Below are 18430 nucleotides of genomic sequence, written 5' to 3'. Positions count from 1 at the left end.
TGGTCAGAGTTTATAAAATGCATCCTAAGCTTCACTTTTTTGTTGTTTTTAATAGGACTTCATTGACAAAGTTTATACCTTAACTTCTCCCCCTAAATATTTCCCTATCACTTCCACCAATGTGATTAGCTTCCATGTTGTTTTCTAAATTCCCATGATTTTTTGTTATATTAATTCCTTAAAAATAAATGGAGCACTTGCACTAGAGGAGCAGCATGAGAATGAAGATCTCTATTTCCCAAAACTGGTGACTAGGAAAGGGAAAATAAAGCCCAGCATACACGGAGGGGAGAGTCAGCTTGACACACATTTAAAAATCAAAAAACACTATTATGAGTGCCACTGAGAAAGAGCTACCAGACATTTTAAAGGCAGTATGCCGTATTTATTAGCACTTTTAATACTATATCACAGTGCTCCCCAACCTTTCTGGCACCAGAGACTGGTTTCACGGGAGACAATTTTTCCACAGGGCCAGGGGATGGTTTCAAGACGAGACTGTTCCACCTCAGATCATCAGGCATTAGATTCTCATAAGGAGCACACAACCTAGACCCCTCACATGTGCAGTTCACAATAGGGTTTGCACTCCTATGAGAATCACATGCTGCCACTGATCTGACAGGAGGCGGCGCTCAGGTGGGAATGCCAGCTCACCTGCTGCTCACTTCCTGCTGGGCAGCCTGGTTCCTAACAGGCCATGGACCAATACCGCTCCGTAGCCTGGGGGTTGGGGACCCATGGACCAGTACCACTCTGCAGCCTGGGGGTTGGGGACCCCTGCTATATCACATTATATGAACATAATGAATTTATTCTTTTTCCCTTTAATTAGAGTTGCCAGATAAAATACAGGGCACTCAAATTTAAACTGTAAACAAACAACAAATAATTTTGTAGTGTAAGTATGTCCCCCATGATTTGGAATATACTTACACCATAAAATTACTCATAATGTATCTGAAGTTCAAATTTCACTGGTATTCTGTATTTTTATTTGCTATTTGCCAACCCTATCTTTAATATTATAAAATACATGTTTCTTTTTTTCAAAATCAGACAGTGTAGAAGAGTATAAAGTAAAAAGTCTCACTTTTAGCTCTTCTGATGCTAACTTCTATACCCCTGAATCCCAGGTCAGCAAACCACAGTGCACAGGTCAGGTCTGGCCTGCACCTGCTTTTGTACATAAAGTTTCACCAGAACAGAGCCACATTTATGGGCTGCCTGTGGCTGCTTTCATGCTACAAAGGTAGTGTTGAGTAGCTGCCACAGACTTGGGATGGCCTGCAAGACTGAAAATATTTACTATCTGGCTCCTTACACAAAACATTTTTGGGTACCTGCTCTAGGTAATCAGCTTATACCTTGACTTCTTAAGCCATCCATTTTGAACAAAGAATCTCCTGGCTCCTCTCAATGTAATAAGGAAATCAGCACCCACATTTCCTTCACCTCATCTGCCCCCTCCTAAATTCTGTTAGCAACAGCACTGCTTTCTCATACTATGGAGATTTCCATTTACATGCTACTAGGTAACACTATTTACATTTAATGTTCTCTGCCTAGAAGTTGAGCCAAAAAACTTAACTAAAAATAAACAGTATGTATCTTACACATCACATGTTCATAAATGTTATTCACTGCATAATTTATGAACAATAATGTTCACAAATGTTATTCACTGCAATAATGAAATATTTCTTTCTGAGTCCAGTCACAATAACCTAGACTCAGAAAGAAAGAAAGATTTCAGTACTACTCCGTGTCATTTGAAAGAGAATGTCCCAAGGTTAATGGTCAAATGGGTTCTCTTACTGTAATCTATTACTTGCTTAAAATTTATTCTGCACCTTATTTTGCTTCATACTTGGATCACAAATTTCCTTTATAAATCTTGCTGACCCTCCTATGGATGGTTACTAATTGCCTTTTTCTCCCTCCTTGTTGATAATATATGCATATGCCTTCCCTCTGCCCAGCTTCTTAAACGTACTATTTATTCAAGAAGAATGGCTTCTAATACGAACTACAGGCCGAACAACAATCATCCTAGAATTGCTTTTATTGCATGCCTAGGTGAGAGAGTTTGCTTCTTGGATTTCAGGGCTTCCTCTATTTTTCAATTTATTCTTTTTTCGAAAAGCACACATGGAAAGCAAACTGAGTTCCTGCATATCTAAAATTATCAATATTTTTCCCACACTTGCTTAATAGTTTGGCCAGGCCTAGGATTATATTAAATTCTAATTAAATATGGTTAGCCTAACTACATTTGCTGAATTGAACGTCTCATGGTAATTTAATTAAGAACAGTTTTTAGTCAAAAGAAGATGGAGTAAGATATGTTATACAGATAATCATATCTAGAGTTTAGAATTTGCCAGTTCAAAAAATGTGCCACATCATTTATTTACTTTGGAGAAAGGTCTTAAGAAAATCAGCAATTAAGTCTCACATCCATACCCTTTTTTCCCCTTCACCCTCTATCCCTGTCCTTCCAGGATTACTGCAATCCCAATTTAACACAGTTTCGATCTGTTCACAAATGTTAGAAACCTCCATAACCAGCACTCTTGCTAATCTATGAGAAAGCCTGCAGGCCTTTTCAGGACCCACCCTTGCTCTGTCTACGCACCCACACTCGTGTGCTGTGAGCACTGTCTCACCCTTTCACTCCTGGGACTTGGCAAAGACCACATTTTCTGTCTATAAAGCTCCGGTCTTCTCCCAACTCTGTGCCGGGTCAGATTCCACGTGCCCATAAGTGACGGCTCATGACTGAACTTCTCCAGGCCCCACCATGTGCACCTCAACCTTGCTAAACTGTTTAGTAATTATTTGCTTTTCCCATCAGACCAATGATCTCTAAACTTTTATGATCAAGCAGCCTTCTTAAAAGCATCAGTTAAAAAAAATTGAGCATATAGTCTCAATACTTTTTAAAAGAGTACACTTATCTTAAAATATTATATAAGAAATACTGGACTCAGATATAAAATATACACTAAATCTGACAAGGCTTTTCCTCCAATTATTGATTTACAGGAAATACAGAGAAGAGAAAAAGGTGTTAATTTACACAGTGGAGATGTAAGCAGTATATCAGACCACAGGAAAACTCAGAAGACAAACAATCTGGTTTCTCAATAAATGAACTCTAAGGGAAAAAAACTGGGATGGAGGGGAACCAGTTGATCAAAGAGATTTACAATCCTTATCAACCAATTTTATTTAGATGCTGATTCCAAAAGAGTAGAGAGAAAAATTGATAATAAGTTGGTGGGTATTTGATGTAGGAAATGTTTAGTATTTTCAGGTCTAACAATGGCACTGTCTTGTGACGTTGTTTTGGAGTTTTGTTTTTTTGAGACAGAATCTTGCTCCATCACCCAGGATGGAGTGCAGTGGTACAATCATGGCTCACTGCAGCCTCGATCTTCCAGGCTCATGTGACCCTCCCATCTCAGCCTCCCAAGTAGCTGGGACTACAGGCATGCATCACCACACTTGGCTGATTTTTTTTTTTTAAGACATGGGGTTTCGCCATGTTTCCCGGGCTGGTCTCAAACTCCTGGGTTCAAGTGATCCGCCCAGCTTGGCCTCCCAAAGTTCTGGGATTACAGGCATGAACCACTGCACCTGACCATCATTTTAAAAATAAAGTTTTAAAAATAAAGAAGAGTCCTCATCTATAGAGATACTGAAATACTTATAGATGAAATAAGAGGATAATTGGGGTTTGCTTTCAAATAATAAAAAAAGGGAGAAGTCGGATTATAAATGAAATATAACTGGTCATGAGTTGATACTTTTGTATGTGTGGAATTCTCAATAAAAAGCTAGCTTAAAAAAAAAACAAGGCAAGGTAAAGATGAAATAAACTATATTTTAAATGTATTATTACCATGGCTACACCCTTTTTACTCAACAAAACACTCAGCAGTGTTTTTTGTGAAGGAAATATAAATGTCATATCCCATGAGACTCTGCTTTTATTCTGAAAAATAACCAAAGGGCAGCTGGTTGGAACAGAACTCTCAGCCCCAATACTTTCTTAAGAGTCCACTTTTGCTCAGCTGTTTATCAACACGCAGCACTTACATGGCCTTAACATGTGCCAGGAAGCATTCTAAGCATTTCACAAACACTACCTAACTCAGTGCTTAAATTATTAGCATTATCTTCAATTCATGATTCTATTAAGAATCATTTTAAGCCACTTACAATTTCGTATCCTACAAAATTTAGCTAAATGGCACACATTAAGCACAATAAAAACCCTGACATAACATTTTAAGTAAAGTTCAAAAAATCCAATTGCTTAAAATGAGGCTGCATTGTTACATAGTTAGTGAAATAACCTGAGTAAGCATGCTACAAAGAACTGAAGTCAACTGCCAATCACAGTACATTAGAATTACTGCAAGGTTTCTCTGCATTGGAAAGAGAAGTTCCGACATTTTGTTCCGACACCCCAAACGACCACGTCCCTATCTCCTTGAGTGAGCATATACCACCGTGCCTAGACCAGTGTGCTAGGCCACAGCCTCCATGGGGCAGAAGCTGCAGCTGAAATACTCACCATTGTATACCCAGCCCCTATCCCAGAGCCTAGCACACAGCGGGTGCTCAATCAGTATTTACTGGTGGATGAACACATATCGTGACCTCTGGTTTTAGAAAAAGGGTAGCAGTGGTCTCTGAGAGGCTTAGGTAACACGGCACCTGAGGAGGCATCACCTGCATTTGACTCACGGTGACAGGGACATACAGATGGAAGGCAGCTAGAGGTCAGCACCTAGGGTTGGAACCGAGCAGCGCAGCTCCAGAGTCCACACCTCTAACTCTCGGTTCTGCCGCTTCTCTTCCAAATTAATCAGTTCTTTGAATGTCAGTCATTCACATGCAGGGCCTAGAGTAAACCCTGTGCTCCTACCTGGACAAGCTGCTCTGCAGAAGGAGAGACTTCCATTTCTTTCCGTGTCACTCCGAAGCTGCCTTTCAGGCTTGTGTCCTTGACCTGCTGCTGCAGCAAGGGCACCAAATACCTCAGGGTGAGCAGCACGCCAAGAATCAGCAGAGTGGAGTGTTCATCCTCGACAGGAATGAGTAAGCCTGTGGGGGTGGAAGCAAGACATCTTAACATCTGACTCACTGCTTGGAGATTCCCGGCTTAATTTGTTAAAAAAGAAGAGATCCTGAGAGATCAAGATGGCACAAACATGATCGTGAACGAGTACGCCATGAGGCCCACTGGGAGTGGCTACACACCCACATCCCTAGCTTAGCAAGGTCCTTTCCAGAGAGCCTCACTGCCTTTGAAAGCCAGGTCGTTATTTCATATCACCCGTCCACATGCTCGCTTCAGCACTTGCCAGTGTTCGTTTCCACAGTTACCCAAACAACAGGAGAAACTGTCAACTGACCTACAGAGAACCCGCAGGAACCCGAGGCACAGTCTCAAGCCTCACAGACTCACCGTAGTCATGGCCGGCACAGACGGAGGGCCAGGCCCTGGGTGGCAGACAGGGCTCACACCAGCCCACACCCACTGCCCAGTCCCTGGGCACGGCTGCATCTGCAGGGTCACAGAGACCCATGCGGGCTCACAGCAGCCCCAGTGCAGTTCACATTCAATCAACCAGTGCCAAATAGCCTGGTCTAGAAGCTGAGGGATCATCTGGTTTTATTTATTTCAAAGGTCTATCTTGAGTACATGCTGGAGACTCTTCCACTCATATGCCTCCACCTTACCTAAGAGCACATTTAGTAGCCAACTATAGAAATATTGTGTCCTTCTTGAGTGCTGGCAGATGCTCACTGCTGATCCAGCCGCTGTCCGCCGAATGGTGGGGGAGCTTGACTTCAGGTTCGCTATGAAGGCCTTTAACAAAACCTACGGAAGCAAAAGTCCAAGCAGATAAAAGATGAAGCTCCTATGAAGCTTATCATGTATTACATAAAACTTAACTTGAATTAGAAGTTTCCAATTCTTGCAAAGTATAAACAGTTTGAGGCTTTTCCTACAGCTGAACTGAAGTACCCCAAATTTGGGACACTCAAGAGCAGTTTACAGACACGTGTAGTCTATTTGCTTCTTTATAACCTTCACTCAGGGGACTGCTCAGCATCCATGTCCTCTCCGCAATGGTGGAGGCCTCAATTCTAGATACGCTCTGCCCACAGTATTTGGGGACAGTTAAAAAAAAAATCAACAAATGACAAAGTTAAGGAGAAAAGAGTACTAGCCAACTGCAGTAAATGCCCCACCCTAAGAGATGGCTTGTAGAAGTCCTGCTAATGTCACGAAGTTCTCAGGACTGGAACATCTTCAATCGGAAACATCTGCAATTTAACTGGACATGACAGCATACTACCCACAACTGTTCTCCTAAGAAATTAGGGAATACTTTCTCATGGGCCTCTAGGACAATCCAAAGGAGAAAGTGCTATAATTCTAATGATGGCCATTTAAATCTTGATAAAAATATCCTAAAATTGAAAAGGGGTGACCCATCTAGTCGCATTATCTTGGTGACTATGTTACTTAAGAACATCCATTTCCCATTATTCAAAACTATGCTCTGAGCCATGACTTGATTCCAATCATTGTTCAGCATGCACTGAGCAATCACTATGAGTCGGGGACTCTGTCAGAGCTACGCCTGGGCAAATAAGCAGTAAACTAGTAACTGGCATCTGATTTATAAATAAGTTTCTCTTTCATGGCATGGTTAGCATAGTCTGTTTCTCAGAGGCTTATCGCCTCCCAGGGAATTTACACGAGACCTCTGTGTTGGGAGCAGGCCCCCCAAAATCTGGCCATAAACTGGCCCCAAAACTGGCCATAAACAAAATCTCTGAAGCACTGTAACATGTTCATAATGGCCCTAATGCCCACACTGGAAGGTTGTGGGTTTACGGGAATGAGGGCAAGGAACATCTGGCCCACCCAGGGTGGAAAACCGCTTAAAGGCATTCTTAAGCCACAAACAATAGCATGAGCGATCTGTACCTTAAGGACATGCTCCTGCTGCAGTTAACTAGCCCAACCTCTTCTTTTAATTCAGCCCATCCCCTCGTTTCCCATAAGGGATACTTTTAGTTAATTTAACATCTATAGAAACAATGCTAATGACTGGTTTGCTGTTAATAAATATGTGGGTAAATCTCTGTTCAGGGCTCTCAGCTCTAAAGGCTGTGAGACCCCTGATTTCCCACTTCACACCTCTATATTTCTGTGTGTGTGTCTTTAATTCCTCTAGCGCTGCTGGGTTAGGGTCTCCCCGACTGAGCTGGTCTCGGCACCTCTGGACACTGTTAGGCACAGGATGAGACCCCAGCCACAGGACTCCCTCCCAACCCAGCCACAGGACTTCTCCCCTTGCCAGCCACAGGACTCCCCCACAATGAGCCACAGGACTCCCCCAGTGGCTTACTGCCTCCAATTTCTCCCTGAGAAAACACCTGGAGAATAAAGTAGAATTATCTCTGACAAACTTTTTTAGCTGCAAGAAAAGATACTAACATCTTAAAAAATTACTTTGGCCAAGCTAAGTGGCTCACACCTGTAATCCCAGCACTTTGGGAGGCTGAAGCAGGCAGATCACTTGAGGTCAGGAGTTTGAGACCAACCTGGCCAACATGGTGAAACCCCGTCTCTACTAAAAATACAAACATTAGCCAGGCATGGTGGTACGCACCTGCAGTCTCAGCCACTTGAGAAGCTGAGGTACAAGAATCACTTGAACCTGGGAGGTGGAGGCTGCAGTGAGCCGAGATTGTGCCACTGCACTCCAGCCTAGGCAACAGAGCAAGACTCTGTCTCAAAGAAAAAAAAAAAAATCATTGTATGAGTCCAAATATACAAGCACAATGAGAGCTACTCATTATTATGAGTCAGCACACGGTGAGCTTAAATAGTTTGGAATAATAAAGAATAAAATTTAGTCTGAGAGCTCCAAGGGGCCTCCTCAGGTCTAATCTCTACAATCCCAAGAATCTTTCTCCAAGGCAGCTAACAGGAGGCCCCGAGGCCATGCTACAACTGTTCCAACACGGAGGAGGTACACTGTATTTTAGAATAGATAGTGCCACTTTTCAACACATGCACAACACACCTGTAAGAGTACTTCAAAAGGGAAGAGATGCATGAATCATTAAACTTCAGAGCCAAGGGTACTTTAAGGAATGGAAATTAAAATCATAATGTGATTCCAGACAATACCCATCAGGAAGGCTAAAAGTAAAAGCATCAGCAATTCCAAGTGCTAGCGAGGACCAGAGCTCCTGGAATCCCCACACACAGTGGCAAAAGGGTGAGCTGGTACAAGCACTCAGGAAAGCTATTTGGCAGTTTCTACTGCAGCTGAGATGCACACACCCTATCACCCAACAACTCCACCTCTAGCTGTGCAAGATGGAAACCCGCACATGTACTCCAAAAGACACACCTAAGAGTGGTCACAGTAGCTCTGCTCGCAATAGCCAAGAACTAGAAACAACCCAGTGATAATACAACGAATAAACTGTGGTATATCCCTACAATGGAATGCTATGAAGCTCCTAAAACTACAGGAATACTAATACACACGATAATATAGAAGACTCTCATGAACTTAATGTTGAGCAAAATAAACCAGACAAAAAGAACACTTAATACATGGTCTATGTACACAGAATTTAAAAAACAGACTCTGGAATTAGAAGCCAGGACAGTCATGACCTTGGGGAGGAAGGCAGGAGCAGTGACGGGTGAATGGGGGAGAGGCTTCTGAGTGCTTGGTAATATTCTGTCTTGACCTGGGTGGCGGTTACAAGGGTTAAGTTCACTTTGTGGTTATTCACCAAGGGATACACTAATGATTTCTATCCTGTATGGTATGTACATTTCCCGTCAGGAAAAGGAAAAACAAAGGAGTATCAGTGTTTGGCAGGTAATTTTGAGAATAAGAATACACCAGAGGGTGGCAGATTTCTAATCCAACACGCTGGATTGAACTTGTGAAGCTCTGCTACCCAGAAACCCCACAAAAATCATGTAAAGAAGTTGTATAAAGCATATATTTACACGGACAGAAAGAACAGAACAGGGACATTAGCAGACTATGGGTGTCAACAAAACTTCGGAAGCTAAAAAGTAACAAGAGCTACATAATTGACTGATTTGTTAGCCCGCTGGAAGAAGTTCAAATGCAAGCTTTGCTGGGGACAGGGGAGGGTAGGAGGGATACCAGCAAAAAGCAAGCTTATTCAAGCCACAGACTCCAAGAAGAGCTCGGGCTTTGGAGGCGCCACATACATCTGAAAGTGGAGGGATGGAGAGGGTGAAACAGTGGCTGGTCTCATGGCTCCTTGGGCAAATTCCCACCCACTCACCTGAGGTCTTCCCTCCAATCCAAGGCAGCCCAGGAAGCAGCCCCTCCCCCACCTCCGGCAAAGATTGAGAGGGATCATCTCAAGAGGTGTTTACATAGGCTGAGGACAGACGTGAGATGCACACAGAAAACAAAAAGTAAGAGGGCACCCTGACCAGCAACACTGTCAGTCCCCTCCCTTCCGGTCTCCGGTTGCAGGATAAACATAGCCAAGCTTACAGCCTCCAAGCAGGAAAATGAATAATTTCTTTCCAGGGATACTAGCTGACTCAAGAGGAAAAGACTTATAGATACCGGTATTTAAAGATCTAATGATGGGCTCAGGCCTGTAATCCCAGCACTTTCGGAGGCCAAGGCAGGCGGATCACCTGAGGTCAGGTGTTCAAGACCAGCCTGGCCAACATGGTCAAACTCTGGCTCTACTAAAAATACAAAAATTAGCCAGGCATGGTGGTGCACACCTGTAATCCCAGCTACTTGAGAGGCTGAGGCAGGAGAATTGCTTGAACCTGGGAGGCAGAGGCTTAAGTGAGCCAAAATCCCACCACTGCACCCTAGCCTGGGCGACAGAGTAGGACTCCATCTCAAAAAAAAAAAGAAAGTAAAGAAAATAGCTGGACGTGGTGGTGCACACCTGTAGTCCCAACTACTTGGGAGGGTGAGGCAGAACAGCTGCTTGAGCCCAGGAGTTTGAGGCTGCAGTGAGCTATGATCACACCACTGCACCACAACCTGGGCAACAGGGCAAGACCCCATCAAGAGACAAAGAAAAGAAAGAAGTTAAAAACATAACAATGAATAGAAGAGTTTGAGATGGATATCTAAAAAGTACCAGAAAAAGAAAAGAAAAAGGTAAGATGTGAGTCAATCTAGGAGGACCAACATCCAACTAACCAATTTCAGGAGAGAACACAGAAAATAAAAGGCAAGAACTTCTCAGAGAAATGTTAAGAAAATTTTCCCAGAACTGAAGGGATGTAAGTTTCCAAATTAAAAGGCCTACTAAGTACCTAGCACTTCACCTCCCCAAAAATGGAAAGCTTCCAAAGAAAAGCACATTCATAGGTTAAGGAATCGGGTCACGTTGGAGATTTTAAGACAACAGGGCAAAGACTTCACATTTCTGAGGGAAAATGATTTCTACCCCAGAACACTATACCCAGCCAAGTGTACAGGAAAAAAAATGGCATTTTTATGAATGCAAAACCTCATACAATTTCCCTCCCATTCATCTTCTCTCAGGAAGCTACTAGACGATAGAAAAACATATGGCATCTAGGAACTGGGCATCCAACGGGAGAACTGCAAAGGAAATTCCAGGCTAATGGCAAAGAGAAGTCCTAGGATACAAGTGTACAACAGACCTGAAGATCAACCTGCCCACACTGGGGCAGAGAGCTGGATAACTCAAGATGGATGACCACACTGGGGAAAAACTGATTCAGTAAACTACCTGTCATGAAAAATTGTACTAAACACATTTTACAAAGAAGTTGGAAGGTGTGAGAAGACAAAAAGGCCAAAGAATAATAAGCAAGCGATATAGAGGTAACGATTAACTCCAAGAAAACAGATGTAAAGATTAACTCCAGGAAAACAAAAAGTTGTACAAAGACATATAATCGAGGCACAAGCCAGCAAAGAGCAAGGCAGCAGCAATGGCCTCTGAAAGGAACCAGGGTCTGAGGAAAGCTGAACCTAGAAGTCAGGATCTGGAAGAAGATTGAACACGACATGGTGATAAAAGCCAGCACCAGCCTGCCCAAGAAGCTGGTGCTGCTGAAGGCCCCAATCAAGAAGTGGGCGGCTGTCCTCCACCTCCAAGATACCTTCCTAAGGATGCTGGCCCCAGCACAAGCCAACACTTGTAGCCCCCACCTCCATGATTAGACCTTGCAGGTGGCCCCCCCGTCCCCAGCACTGGGTCACCTAGAACTTCGATAGGGGCCTGGCCTATGAGTAGGTGATCAGCAGATCCCAGGGTGCTGAGAACCCAGCTATGGCCACGAAGGTACAGTCACCAACTTCGTCTGTCCTCCTCCTCCTCCCCAGGTCCTCTCTCCAGTTTCAACCCAGAGCAAAAAACACAGCTTTCTCATCAAATAAGAAATACAATCAAAGAAATATAATACATAACCAACCATGACTATTTACTTAGGCATAATAACGTACACACTGAATTCTGATAGAACTATAGTGAAAGTAAAAAAATGTCTAAAATTGAAAAAAAAACAGCAGTAGAAGCATGTTATTTAGAAATGTGGAAGTTGCTGGGCGCGGTGGCTCATGCCTGTAATCCCAGCACTTTGGGAGGCTAAGGTGGGAGGATCACCTGAGGTCAGGAGTTCGAGACAAGCCTGACCAACCCGGAGAAACCCCATCTCTACTAAAAATACAAAATTAGCCGAGTGTGGTGGTGCATGCCTGTAATCCCAGCTACTTAGGAGACTGAGGCAGGAGAATCGCTTGAACCCGGGAGACAGAGGTTGTGGTGAGCCAAGATTGCGTCATTGCACTCCAGCCTTGGCAACAAGAGCAAAACTCCATCTCAAAGAAAAAAAGAAAAAGAAAGAAAGAAAGAAACATGGAAGTAAATATTGGAAGAAATACTAAGAGTTATGTTTGCCTGTGAGACACAAGGATTAAGAGAAAAAGTAGGAAGGGAACTACTATCTTTGTTTATAATCCTGTTGGTACTACTGAATTTCATTGATAATACCTTTTTTTTTTTTTTTTTTTTTTTTTAAGAAATGGCATCTTGTTTTACCACCCATGCTGGAGTGTGGTGGCACAATCACAGCTCAGTGTAGCCTCAAACTCCAACTCCTGGGCTCAACCGAGCCTCCTGTCTCAGCCTCCTGAGTAGCTAGGACCACAGGCACATGCCATCATGTCCAGCTAATTTTTTTTCAGTTTTTTTAGAGATAGGGTCTCACTATGTTGCCCAGGCTGGTCTCAAACTCCTGGCCTCAAGCAATCCTCCTACCTCAGCCTCCCAAGTAGCTACAATTATAGGCACAAGCCACTGTACCAGGCTCTTGATAATAAATTTGAATAACCATAAATGAGCAGAGAGGTAGCAGAATAGATTTTTTTTAATGCCAAAGGTTCAGGAAGGAAGTAATTAACGGACTCTACGTTCAACAAAGTGTTAGCATCATCATACTCAAATGGTGATCGAAATCATGAAAATGATGAGAACTACAAAAATACCATCTATCATCTGAGCTCTGACAGCCAGAGATATCACGGAGGGGACTGCCTTCAACAGACCCCAGTGTACAGATGGGCAAACTGGTGCTGTGGAGCTCTCACAGCCTCTGACCACAAAGGAGCACCTACTCCCATTCCAAAGAGATGGTAATAAAAATAACAGCAGCAGAAACTACCATTTACTGAGCATGAAGAAATATTACACTAAATTCTTTAGATTCATCATCTCCCTTCGTCATTCCAAAACCCCATGACTAGTTTGAATATCTCCTTAGTATTAACAAGAAAACTTCGAAGCTCAAGAGAAAAAACATGAGAGAGGCTAACAGTTTATTCCAAATCATTCAGCTAATAAAAGCAGTAGCAGCTAACATCTGAGCCTTTCCCGTGGGCGACTATGCTACACTCTAACACATATTCCTTTATTTTACTCTCAGAATTGCCCTATATGGGTCCCATTAAGGCTTATTTTTCAGAATACGAAGGAAATAGCTTAGAGCTGTTGGGTAGTTTGCCTAGAGGAAAATAACTAGTAAAGAGGACAGAATTCTAATCCAAGTCCATCTGATTCCACTCTACCCACTGTGTATCATCACCTCCCAGGAGGGTCACTTGGGCTCAAACCCAGGACTGACCTACCAAAAAGGAAGAGGCTAAGAATCCTGTAATCTGTAGAGCATGTGACAGGGTCACTATTTCTGGACGTTATAAACAAAACACTAAAGTGGGTTTGAAGATGATTTGTTGGAATGCACAACAGGAAGCCAACAGGCCCTGATAGCTGCAGGACGTTCAGACCCACAAGGCCTCGTCAGTGAGCTTTCTCCTACCTGCAGTCCTGGCACAGTCACCTTCCCGCAGCTAGGTTAAAGAGTCACTCTAGTACGCCGAAAACGAACCTGCTCTGGAAAAATGCCTTTTCAATTTGCATCTAGAAACCATCTCCCAATTCAACTCTTCACCCCACAGTAAGAAATGAGAAGTGGAAAGAAGTCCTTAGGTGCCTCAAAAATAACACAAATGATGGTAGTCTAAATTACGACATACAACATACCCCAAGAAGCACTCCCACAGGACTCCCTGTTCAGAAGCCCTCACCCTCCACAGACTCACTCACAGCATCACTCGCATGTTTGTGACCTGAGGCAACAATCATACCTTAATTTCATTGTCATTTGCAAAATTGCCAAAAGAAGCCATAATTTTGGGAACAGCTGCAGCCAAGGTCTCCTGGACTGATTCCTCGGGTCTCTTGCTTGTTCGAGTCAGGCACGGCAGAAGGTTCACCAGGTAAGGCCTGTGTATGCAAAAGAATGCAAGTCATTCTTCCAGCTCTCCTTCAGGAGAAACAGAAGCAATTCATTCCCTGTTAGGGAAAAGCCAGTTTTATATTCCAACAGTCCCTAATGGGATGGGCAAAACTCAGCTGAAAGAACAGGAGGATGAAATGTGGATGAAGCTCAAGTGTTGGGAGACATCCTTCATTTCTCTTATGATCACAGAGGATCTAAAAGGCTGGGTTTAAAAATTATTTGCAGTAAATCATAATACTTCTTAAAAAACTCATTTTTAATTAGAAAATAAGTGTAAGAAAATACCATTTTAAAAACAAAAATTTTTAAATGGGAATAAAGCTTTCCCGAAAAAGGAGAATTATAAAATGGGGTTGTGGGGAGAGAAGAAAAGCCGAATGTGTAGGACACAGAGCAGTGAGTCACAGATCACAGGAATTCACCCAACACACAGAGTGACAGGGCAGGCCGGGTGCGAGGTGCCAGGAGTGGTGCAGCCCTGCCCTCTAGTGGCAGAGCCTGGCAACAAGCATGGCCTCAGAGGGAGGCTGGGGAAACCTCCCTAAGGAAGTGACTGTTCCGCTGAGAACTAAGGGGGAAAAAAAAACCATCAGGAGGAAGAAAAACCTGACTCTAATCAGACTAATGAGTCAATGCAGGGTGTCTGAGGTGACAGAGCCATTGACGAGTCTGGAATCTCTATCTAAACGGCACTGGGAAATGGGTACAAGAGTTTAAATAAGGGAATGACAAGACCCAATTATATTCTTTAAGGTCACTTTGGCTGCTATGTGCAGATCCTGGATGTGTTGCTTCAGAAATATAACACATTTTTTTAAATGATAGTAAAAGAAAAAAGATTATACAAAAAGAAATTTCCTTAGTGATTATACCTCTGCAGCCATATAAGTTCTTTTCTGGTTTTTGGTTTTTTTGAGACAGGTCTCACTCTGTTGTCCAGGCTGGAGTGCAGTGGTGCGATCTTGGCTCAACACGACCTCCACCTCCCAGGCTCAAGTGGTCCTCCCACCTCAGCCTCTCGAGTGGCTGTGACCACAGGCACGCATCACCATGCCTGGCTAAGTTTTGTATTTTTTGTAGAGGCAGGGTTTCACCATGTTGCCTAGACTGGGTCAAGCAATCCACCTGCCTTGGCCTCCTGAAGTGCTGGGATCAAAGGTATGAGCCACTATGCCCGACCCATATAAGATTCTTATTGAAACTCAGTTCATATTAATAGTGAGGGTTTAGACCACGTTCCCAGTGACTCAGGATGGAGCTGAGGGTCTATGGGATATCAGCATCAGCATGTATTGCCGGTTAAGGAGAAGGAGGGAGCTGATGAAAAGTGGTCCTGCTTTTGTTTCTCAATCCGTTAAGATACAACTGTTTTGACTAAACCAAACTATTCACAGTGCAACAACCATATTTTTAACTCATGTAACAGACAAATGGATATTTTGCTATAACTCCTATAGTCAGCAATAATGAAATTGGTACGTCAACCTTCAACAATTTGGCAAGTATCTTTTAAGCAAGTACTATGTGCAGACACTGTTATCGCTGCTGGGCTGCAACAGAGCATAAGACAGTAAGACCCCTGCTGTCCTGGGGCACACATCCCATAGGTCATTTGCGGAAGGGTGGGATAGAAAATAAACAAGCACACAGATAGACTGTACGTGACAATTTCTGACATGGATTAGTGCTATGCGGGAAACATAAACAGGGCAAGGTCGACTGCAATTTGGAGGGGGCAGAGCAGACTTTTGAAATGACATCTGAGCTGAGACATAAAGGATCAGTAGCAGCTGGCCCCCGACAAAAATCAACATCCAGAGTGTACAACTTACCTGCATTTCTGAGGCCGAACCAGGTGAGCCAGCTCAGCAAACCTCCACAGGGCAGCACGCAAACTCCGAGGGGCACCATTCTGAGGGGGTGCAATGAGTGTTGCATTAAGAGTCACACACTAGTCACCAAGAGGGTTGCATAGAAACGAAGCATTTTCTTTCCTTGTTACTTTCTAGTTTTAGAGAAAAGGCCATTTAAATGCATAAAACATCTGGTAACTACTTTAAGGTCTAGTGGGCTTCAATTATAAAGATATAAAGTAAGTTACCATTTTTAATTCTCATCTCATCTAATAAAGAGTAACCTTTTGAAGAAAAGTAAAGCAATCGTCTACCAAACAGCATTTCCTTCTAACATTGTGAATTACTGAATAACGATGAAATCCCACGCATGCTGCTTAACAGAGTGAAGTTTGCTCAGGGATGGAAATAAGGGCCCAAGACCTGGTATTCGACAGCACAGCAGAGGGATCATAGACAGTAATATATAGTCAATAATAGTGGGGGGTTTTTTGTGTTTTTTTTTGTTTTTTTTTTGAGACAGGGTCTCACTTGGTCGCCCAGGCTGAAGGGCAGTGGCACAATCTCAGCTAACTATAGATCCAACCTTCCAGGCTCAATTAATCCTCCCACCTCAATCTCCCAAGTAGCTGAGACTATAGTTGTGCACCACCACACCCAGCTAATTTCTGTACAGACAGCGTTTTGCCATGTTGCCCATGCTGGTCTCAAACTCCTGGTCTCAAGCATCCACCCGCCTCAGCTTCCCAAAGTGCTGGGACTAAGGTGTGAGCCACCACACCCGGCCCGATTTTATTTCATTTTTTTTTTTATTTTTTGAGACGAAGTCTCACTCTGTCGCTCAGGCTAGAATGCAGTGGCGTGATCTCGGCTCACTGCAACCTCCACCCCCAGGTTCAAGCGATTCTCCCACCTCAGCCTCCCGAGTAGCCAGGATTACAGGCGCCCGCCACCACGCTTGGCTAATTTTTGTATTTTTAGTAGAGACAAGGTTTCTCCATGTTGGCCAGGCTGGTCTCGAACTCCTGATCTCAGGTGATCACCTGCCTCAGCCTCCCAAAATGCTGGGATTACAGGCATGAGCCACTGTGCCCTGACTGTTTTAGTTATTTTTAAATGTACAATCAGGCCCGGCACAGTGGCTCACGCCTGTAATCCCAACACTTTGGGAGGCCGAGGCGGGCGGATCACCTGAGGTCAGGAGTTTGAGACCAGCCCAAAGTTCGGTTGAACCCAGGAGGCGAGGTTGCAGTGAGCCAAGGTCATGCCACTGTACTCCAGCATGGGTGAAAGCAAGACTCTGTCTCAAAAATAAAATAAAATAAGTAAAGCATGTAACTGGATTGTTTGTAACACAAATGATATATGCTTGAGGGGATGGATATCCAACTTTCCATGGTGTGATTATTATGTATTGTATACCTGTATCAAAATATCTCATGTACCCCATAAATATATACATTTACATGTACCTACAAAACACGTGTACCTATAAAAATTTTAAATTTAAAACATTTTTAAAAAAGAAAAGCAAGGCCCACCTTTTTAATTTCCTTATAGAGCTCGAGCTGTAACCTTGGAAGATTAGAATCCATCAAAGCCTACAACAAAACACAAGAGATTTATGGAAGACACATCCCATCACTAGTTCTAAAACGAGCTAAAAGGAAACTAAGATTTCAATTTTGGGGCAAAGCAAAACATAATAGCAACTAAATTAAGAATATATTCATTAAGAATGAAAGAAACAAATATATGCAGGAAGTTACTGAATAAACTAGATACAGGTCATTCACTTAAACAGAAAAATGGAAAGAAAAACAATTTAACTTTCATTATCATCAAATACTACATAACATCAAAATTAAAATGGTAGATGGTTCAAATACAATAAATCCTGGCCAGGTGGGGTGGCTCATGCCTGTAATCCCAGCACTTTGGGAGGCCAAGGCGGGCAGATCACCTGAGGTCAGGAGTTCAAGACCAGCCTGACCAACATGGAGAAACTCCGTCTCTACTAAAAAATACAAAAATTAGCCGGGTGTGGTGGTGGGCGCCTGTAATCCCAGCTACTCGAGAGGCTGAGGCAGGAGAATAGTTTGAACCCGGGAGGCGGAGGTTGCAGTGAGCCAAGATCATGCCATTGCACTCCAGCCTGGGCAACAAGAGCGAAACTCCATCTCAAAAAAAAAAAAAAAAAAAAATTACATATATAGGATATATATATATATATATGTATATGTAAAAAATAAATCCTAAAGCCCCTGGAGTAAATCTTTAATCTTCACTAGCAGAACATTCTGTTGGATGACACGGGCTCAGACGACACCCTGGACATCTGCAGGGTCCCGAGCACTGTGGGTGTACTTATAAAACCACAGACCCTCACTCTGGCCTAGAACACTTCCCAAGGCGGAGTCCTGCATCCTTTTCTGCAGGTGTGGCCCCTCCTCACTGTCAGGTATACCCGTGGTCCCTGCCCCCCTGACCCAGAGCCTGCCGCCAGCTGGGGCCCCACATTCCTCACAGCACATCTCTCAACCCTCCTTGCTCACTTGTGAGGCTAAACCAGAAAGTATGTCCAGATGGTCAACTTCAAGCCAGTAACGATGCTAACGGCACAAAAGTCCACATTAGAGAAGGGCTTCTCAAGCTAGGGGATGGGACAGGG

The 18430-nt window shown here is 43.3% G+C and overlaps 1 protein-coding gene across 4 annotated transcripts in view; it reads right to left on the bottom strand.

Annotated features, from left to right (window-relative positions):
- The window catches only part of HTT (huntingtin), a 202494-nt gene that overhangs the window by 121538 nt on the left and 62526 nt on the right, over positions 1-18430 (bottom strand). For all 4 annotated transcript variants that reach the window (XM_063808594.1, XM_016951204.3, XM_016951206.4 and 1 more), the window contains exons 4-8: positions 17301-17360; positions 15739-15818; positions 13752-13890; positions 5758-5899; positions 4940-5118 (exon numbers count right to left, since the gene is read on the bottom strand). In XM_063808594.1, coding sequence (XP_063664664.1) covers positions 4940-5118; positions 5758-5899; positions 13752-13890; positions 15739-15818; positions 17301-17360 — 600 coding nt within the window. The remainder of the gene's footprint in view (positions 1-4939; positions 5119-5757; positions 5900-13751; positions 13891-15738; positions 15819-17300; positions 17361-18430) is intronic.

Source organism: Pan troglodytes, chromosome 3 (assembly GCF_028858775.2).
Source record: "Pan troglodytes isolate AG18354 chromosome 3, NHGRI_mPanTro3-v2.0_pri, whole genome shotgun sequence".
In the NCBI taxonomy this organism is placed as follows: Eukaryota; Metazoa; Chordata; class Mammalia; order Primates; family Hominidae; genus Pan; species Pan troglodytes.
This window is presented reverse-complemented; position numbering and strand designations above follow the sequence as displayed.